The following is an 8,239-nucleotide window of genomic DNA, read 5'->3' as shown; positions in this document are numbered from 1 at the left end:
TTCTATAAGAAATTGTATTATCTTGGGATTTCTGTGTGTCTTTTTCTTCTTCTCTCTTCTTCTTTTATAGATGTAGATTAACGGGTTTATTGCACTAAGTCCGTCTTTACTTTCCTTAATTAGCCCTGTTTTCCTTAATTATTAGCTTTCCTTAATTAGCCCTACTTTCCTCAATTATTTTTCTTTCCTTAATTTGGCTTGTTTTCCTCAATTAGCTTTGTTTTCCTTAATTAGCCTTGTTTTTCTTAATTAGCTCTGTTTTCCTTAATCAACTAGTTTTTCTTAATTAGTTTTATTTTACTCACTAAGCATCATAAATTCATCACTTTTAATATTCTCTGCACAAAAACTTAAAAATGATGTTAATTTAACAATTATTTGTTTAAAAAGGAAAACTTAGAAGAGAAAAATTACAAATTCCTATATAATTTAACTCCAAAATATACTCATAATTAGTAGTCATCAATGATACATGTAACAAGAGAGAGACATGCTTTGGCCTCTGACATTGATGCAATACAATATTGTCAAGATGAGTAGGTGTCCCCTACTTTACATTATATAGGTCTTGTAAAGTTTACTAACATTTTTGTTCTTGCCCTGTTTGCATCATTATTTTATAGAAAGATGTATAATACTTTGTTGTACAATTTGTGATGATTTAACATGAAATTTTTATTTAAAAATAATATGAAATTTTTATAATTTTTTGTACATGAAATACGAAATTTCTTGATTTAAAAAAATACAAAGAAAATAATATTTTTTTAATAATATTTATATAATTTTTTAATAATAATATTTTCATTATTTTAATTTTTTCTAAAAAAATTTTAAGACGGTTCTCTAAAAAACCTTCTTAGAAGGTTATCATTCTAAAACGGTTCTTAGCTAAGAACGGTCTTAGAATGATACACTTTTCTAAGACGGTTTTTTATGAAACCGTTGTTGAAAGTCAAGACTTTCGATGACGTTGACTTCAAAGACGATTTTGAATCGTCTTTGAATGTGTTTTATAATCGTCGTTGTATATCATTTTTGGACCAGTGAGAATCCTTAAGGTTTAGTTAAATACATTTATTTGGTAATTACTTATAATAAAAAAGTATTAGTAACATTTCATTTGTTACGTTAAAAAGGAATGTTATTTTTTTTTACACTTGTGTATATCTTTGTGTTACTTTGCCTGTCTATTTGCATATCTCCTTCTATCATTATATTTGCATAGGAGGAAGATAAGTTGTTAAAGTAGGAGAAGAAACTTCTATTGTAGGATACCCTCTTCCACAATATGATCACCAATATTTCTATGCCAAAATTGGATTTGGATCTCCACTTTCAACAACTCGGCTTTTAGAATAAGGATTACCTGATTTTATACAGATTATTTTAGATTCATGTATTTTTTTTCTTATTTTAATTATAGCTTTTCACTTTAATCATTTTGTAATTTTAGTTGACACACTTTCCACAATGTGGAAGCAAAGTTTTCCAAGTTTATTTTGATAATGCCAAAGACTCAAGTCAAGAATCAAGAGTCAAACAAGTTTCAAGAATCAAAGAGTCATTAAATCAAGAATCAAGATTCAAGTGAAGTTTCAAGAGAAGACTCAAGATATGCAAGAACTTCAAGAACCATTAAGATAAGTATAAAAAGATTTTTTCAAAATATTGAATATCACAATTTTGATCAAGAGAATTTTTCAAAAAGAAAAATCTTTTACCAAAGAGTTTTACTCTCTGGTAATCGATTACCTGAAGGCAGTAATTGATTAGCAGTAGCCAACATTCTTTTCAAACTGATTTACAAAGCTGTAATCGATTACCATAAGCATGCAATCGATTACCAATGTTTTAAAGAGTCACAACTTGTGATAAAACTTTTTCAAATCATTTCAAACTTGTGTAATCGATTACACAATACTTGTAATCGATTACCAGTGTTTCTAAACGTTTTGATTTTTAAATTTAAACATGAAGAGTCACATATGTTGATGTGTAATCGATTACACTACAATGGTAATCGATTACCAGTGACTTATTTTGAAAATTAAATTACCAAAAGTCACAATTCTTAAAGTGACTAGTTTCTGAAGATTTTTCAAAAGTCACAACCTTTAAAGTGACTAGTTTTCAAAAGAGTCATAACTTTTAAAGTGACTAGTTTTCAAAAGAGTCACAACTTTTAAAAAGTGACTAGTTTTGAAGAAATTACCAAGAGTCATAAACTTTTAACTTGAGTCATCAAATGACTATAAATATGTGACCATGGCACGAATTTTATAGTGACAACTTTCAGATTTCTTTCATTCATTCAAAGCATTCTTCTAAGAGTTTTTGTTCAATACTTTCTTTATCAAGAAAAGTCCATTGGCCAAAAACTTGTTATTCTTCTTCTTCATTCCTTCTCTCTCTTTCCAGAAGAATTCAAAGGACTAACCGCTTGAGAATTCTTTTGATTCTTCCTTCTCCCTCTTGCCAAAAGATTCAAAGGACTAATCGCCTGAGAATTCTTTTGATTCTTCCTCTTCCCTTTAAACAAAAGATTTCAAAGGACTAACCGCCTAAGATATCTTTTGTTTTTCCTTACAAAGATTCAAGGGACTAACCACCTAAGAATTCTTTGTCTTAACACATTGGAGGGTACATCCTTTGTGGTACAAGTAGATGATACATCTACTTGGATTATAATACTGAGAACAAGAGATGGTACATCTCTTGTGGATCAGTTCAAGTGAAGGGTACATCCACTTGGTTGTTCAAAGAGAACAAGGGAGGGTATATCCCTTGTGGATCTTTGCATGTAAAGGATTTTACAAGATTATTGGAAATCTCAAGAACCGGTGGTTGCTTGGGGACTGGACGTAGGCACGGATTGTAGTCAAATCAATATAAATCTTGTGTTTGTCTTCTTCTTCCATACACTCTTTAATTTTCGCTGTGTACTTTTAATTGCCGCTTTTACTTTTGGTTAAATTATTGTTTCTGTTTTCTACTTTCTTAACTTAATAGTAAAAGCCTAATTGAATTTAGTAACATTAAGAAGGATAAATTTTTAATTAGTTAAGACACATTAATAATTAATTCAACCCCCCTTTCTTAATTATTCCGATGCCACTTGATCCAACACACAAGTTATACTTTTACCCACTAATGTTTATAGAAGAAAGGTCTCAAAATAAAAGAGGAAAAAAAAATTTATTATTATTACTATTATTATATTGTAAGATTTTATTCAAATTTATGTTAACAATATTATTATTATTAATAATATTAATATTAAATTTCATCAGGGCATTATGGTTTTAATTTTTTATTTTATTTTCTCAAGACTACTTGAGAGATGATTGATAGTAACAGAAACCAAATATATTCATTCTCAGTAGAAAACAGAGAAAGCTAAACCATTTATTAAACGGAATGAATGCATTCTTTTTAAATGACTCGCTATTAGTTAACTTTTAAAACTTGATTTTCTTCTATTCCAACCATGATCGATTATAAGGTACATGTTATATAACTTTTGAACAAAAATCGTCGTAGTTATACCAAAAGTTTCAGTATAGGAACAAGAGATAACTTTTTATCCTTTAATTTTATTGAGTACGTGTTACATTTCTCAGAGTTATACACTCTCTTATCTCATTACAAATTATTTCAAAATCCACCAGATTCATCACAAGTAATTAAACACGACGTCTGAAGTTTACAACTAATTGAATTATAACACTGATTTAGAATTCTTAATCTCTTCCTCTTCACTGCCATCTACCCTCAAGTGATCCCATAAAGAATTGTTAAGACTAATTCTACATGGTAGTTGATCAAAGTGGAGTGTTTTGAGTGTGGCTTCCAAGCATATCAGTCTTTGAAACAACATAATAGAATGGAACAAATAATGTTCTTCATCTCAGGTTTTACTAAAAGCATCACTATCTTTATGGACAAAATTCATAACTAATTTCAGAGACTCGTGAGAAGATATAAAAACATATCCTGTTTAGAATAAAACAAAGTCCTCAATCTAAGATTCCCAACAAAACTTAAGGATGTGGCTAATACTATATATGTTTTAAATCCCGGTTAGCGCCTCGTAGAGGTTAGTTCAAAAAATGCTATAGCAAGATAGATTTTGAAATTTTTATAATGTGTACGATATAATATACTTACAAATTCTCAAAAATGATAAAAAAAAATTACTCAAAATTAATGACACTCAAAATTAACTATGTGAAATTAAATAAGTTAAGAAAACTTTACAATAAAACAAATTAAAGAAATTACATTTTTTTTCTTTTTTCTTTGAGATAGAAGTTTTTTTTTTCTTACTCCCCAATAGAAAGACATAAGTCAATATAAAAATATGATCATACAATCATTCAAAAGCACATTGTTCACACATTATACATCAAAAAATGTCATAAATATGACTTTGTTAATGAAAGACAATTCCATGTATTCTTTTGATGCAGGACCAAAGAGTCAATTCCAAAAAAAGATACAATACCATTGTTGAAGCCCAACACGGAGAATCTAATTTTGAAAGCACTGGAAGAAGCCCAATTCCTATGCCAATTCAAGGAGCAATGTTAGTAGAGAACATTACATTGGCTAGACTTTTGATAGTGCAAAATATTTGCTACTAAATAGCTTTTGAGGGAATAGATCAAGATTGAATTTCTTGTTACAGATTAGACAACTTTATTCTTAATTTTTAATATATGCGATATAGAATAAAAAAAGTATATGACAACAAATAAAAGGATTCAAAAGTACATATTTTATTTTAGGAATTAAACAAATTACATTTGTCGGTGACTACTAAAAGTGTCATTTTATAAAAAATCAAATAAACTTTAGTTATCCTTTTAATGTTTTTTAAATAAATAAAATATGTATAATTAGATGAATAAAATTAATGAGAAAGTATTTTATTTAAGAAAGGTTTAATTATACTTTTTATCCCTCAATTTTTTAAATTTTGGTGAATTTTATGTCCAACAAATTAATTTAGTGTATTTTATCTTTAATTTTTTAAAAAATTACAAATTATACTCTGTGTAATTTTACTCCTAACATAATTTTATTTTTTACTCAACTTTTTTATTTTTTGATAAATTTTACCCCTAATATTTTATTTTTTGGACAAATTTTATCCCAAATTTTTGTGTTTATTAATGGATAAATGACTAAAAAAAAATTTACAAGTTTCTTAAAAATTGAAGGTAAAATATGTCAAACTAATTTGTTAAGGGATAAAGGAGATACATAAATACATATAATTTGAATCTGGTGGCACGAGTATTAGGAAGAAAAGACATACCTTTTTATGAATTCTAATGCCTTGAATTTCAGTGATGAATAATGCGTGTTGTTTTTCCATAGGAAGTAATTCTAACAAGGGGCACATGTTGGATGCTTGGGTGCTCTGGTCCTCCATCGGGAGCAACGCATTCCATGAATTTATCTGGCAAAACATAAGCGTTGAGAACTTGAAGTTTTTCCAAGTGTTGGATACCATGAGGTACTGTCTCGAGGTGTATTCTATACAATTCGAGTGTTTCTAGAGAACATAGTGCTCCTTTATCGATAATGATGGAACCCAAGTACCGTAATTCATAGAGATATAGTTCCTTTAGTTGTTGAAACCCTCCATTTTGAAAATACAAACTTCCACCTTCATAAGCACAGTAGCCAAAGTATAGAAACAACAAATGAGGCATATTTTGTAGTGATTTCAATGGATCATCAGTTAACCGGGAGCGTAACAAAGACAATTTTACAAGATTTTGGAGTTGTGGGACCCACTCTGGAAACTTATTTAACCTCCCACTTAGTTTAAGCTTCCTCAACATAGCAAGAGATGAAATAAGAGGCAAATCAATAACATTGAAATCAAAATCCCAATCTGACTGAATATGTAGTTTCTCCAAGTTTGGCAACTCATTTATTGTTGAACATAGAGCAGTTCCTAATCCTTCCTTAAGGTCAATTAAGCCTAAGCTCCTTAACTGCTTCAACTTTCCTAGTTCTTTCAACAACTCTACTACATCATCATCTTCATTATAACCTACACTTAATTGACACAATGTTTGTAGGGATGTCATGCCTCCAAGACCATTCTTCAATTCAAACAACTTCACATTCTTAACCAAAAGATGTCGTAGCTTTGTGAGCTTGCAAATCTCCTTTGACATTTCCCCAAGCTTTGCGTTCCTTATGTCCAAGGTCTCGAGGTTCTGCAACTTACTAATGAATTTCACAAGAACTTCAGCTCCAATGCAACGCCTTAAGCTTAAGTACTTCAAGTGTGCTAGATTTCCCCATGTTTTAGGAACAAAATCCATTGGACAATCTTCAAAATCAAGTATCTTCAATAGCCTGTATTTTATAGGGATTCTTTCCACATATTTGTAGGTAACTTTACCTGTGAAAACAAGTAGTGACCGGATGTGTGAGCTTTCAGTAGTCCTCCTTAAATCTTTGGAATAGGTTGCTACTGATAAGCGTCGAATCATCCCATTTGACATGGACTCATCTTCTTTACTAATATGCTGGCAGAAGCTTAAATCCTTGCATTTTCTAAGGATCATATCCCGTAATAGATCATGAACATGACAACTCTTAGCTTTGCCATCTATGGTAAATGAAGATACTTGCACTAAACTTCTGCCAATCAACTCTGTTAGATATTGTTGTGCAACGTCTTCCACAGTTTTTCCTTCTTCCACTTTTACAAATCCTTCAGCAATCCACTGGCGAGTTAGTCTTTTCGATTTAACTCTATAGTCTTCAGGATATATTCCAAAATACAACAAGCATGATTTAAGATAGTATGGCAAATCATCATAACTGAAACCTAAAATCTTTTGTATACCAATTAAATGGGGATTTTTCTTCATCTCTGAACTCAGACTTAGCCTAACTTTTTCCCATTCAAATGGAGTCTTTTCTTTGTCTTTTAAAAGACTACCAATAGCTACAATTGCTAATGGCAAACCCTTACATTTTTCAACAAAGTCAGAAGATATATCCTCTAGATCTTCTGGACAACCTCCATTGTTGTGACGTTGGAATGCCTTCTTGCAAAACAGGTCCATAGATTTTTCAAAAGTTAAAGGTTTCAGCTCATGCACCTTATCTGAAGGAGAATTCATACAAGAGTTTACAACATCCATGCTCCTTGTTGTTATCACTATTCTACTTCCATTGTTATTATCAAGCATGGCATTTTTAATCTGACCCCAAAGTTCTACACTCCACACATCATCAAAAATAACAATGTACCTCTTTTGCTGCAAATGGTTTCTCACTTCATCAATGAATGAATCTTGATCCATTTCAGAAACATCTCGAGGAGGCTCCTTCTTTTCTTCTTTGCATAAATTCTTCAACAAGTCTCTCATCAACTTTTCCAAGGTGTAGGATTGAGACACAGTGATCCATGCATGAGAATCAAAGTGTGCAGTCACCTTCTGGTTGTTGAAAACTCTGCCAACAAGAGTTGTTTTTCCTAACCCTCCCATTCCGACCACAGAGATGACAATGCGCTCTGCTGGTCCCTCTACTAACCACCCAATCAATTCATCTTTGGTGTCTTCAAAGCCAACAACTTCAGCATCTTCAAGGAAACGTGGATTTGATCGAGGCTGATGACGTTGGACACCTCCATGACTGCTTTGTCCTTGTTTAGAAAAAAGTTGATTTAGGGAGTTATAATTTTGAACTCTTTGCATGATTCCATCAACAACTGTCTTAATCTGCTGAATCTCTGATGCAATTCGGTGACGAGGCATCAAAGTTTCAATGAAGTGAATAATCTGACAGAGCAAAGCTGCACATCCAAGAGCATCAGGCTGTTGTTCCACATAGATCAAGTATTCATCAATGACATCTTCTATGCGAAAAGATGCTTCCCTCAACTCTTTCACCAATGTTCTGATCCCCTCATTTGTGTTGTCTCCTTCATTTGCAGCCCTGCTATCTGCATCCTAGAGGAAGGCTTGAATGACATCTAGTACTTTTCTTATGTCTGCAAATTCTTTGGGGATGCCGGAAAGCAGGTTTGCTTCATTGCTTAGCAGTGAAAGCAATTTGTCTCGTGCGAAGGACACTGCCATTTCCGCCATTTGATGAGTTTGCTAGCTTCAATTTCTTTTGTATTGTGGTATGAGAATTTTGTGATGAGAATTTCGTGTTCTGAGACTTATTTATGGATCCAAAGTTTCCTAAAGTTTAC

General features: G+C 31.4%; 1 protein-coding gene across 1 annotated transcript; it reads right to left on the bottom strand.

Moving 5' to 3' along the window:
• Window positions 1–3,437: 3,437 nt before the first annotated feature.
• Window positions 3,438–8,239, bottom strand: LOC102659491 (disease resistance protein RPM1). The gene is made up of 2 exons (XM_041011921.1): window positions 5,324–8,239; window positions 3,438–4,566 (listed from the first exon to the last, which is right to left on the bottom strand). The coding sequence occupies exon 1, from the start codon at window positions 7,794–7,796 to the stop codon at window positions 5,352–5,354; it is 2,445 nt and encodes an 814-aa protein (XP_040867855.1). The 5' UTR covers window positions 7,797–8,239; the 3' UTR covers window positions 3,438–4,566; window positions 5,324–5,351.

Source organism: Glycine max, chromosome 18 (genome assembly GCF_000004515.6).
Source record: "Glycine max cultivar Williams 82 chromosome 18, Glycine_max_v4.0, whole genome shotgun sequence".
In the NCBI taxonomy this organism is placed as follows: Eukaryota; Viridiplantae; Streptophyta; class Magnoliopsida; order Fabales; family Fabaceae; genus Glycine; species Glycine max.
The sequence above is the reverse complement of the archived record's forward strand: the minus strand, read 5'-3'. Positions and strand labels throughout refer to the sequence as shown.

Excerpts from the sequence above, each read along its gene's own strand:
- LOC102659491 (XM_041011921.1), bottom strand. The coding sequence starts at position 7,796 with ATGCCTCGTCACCGAATTGCATCAGAGATTCAGCAGATTAAGACAGTT.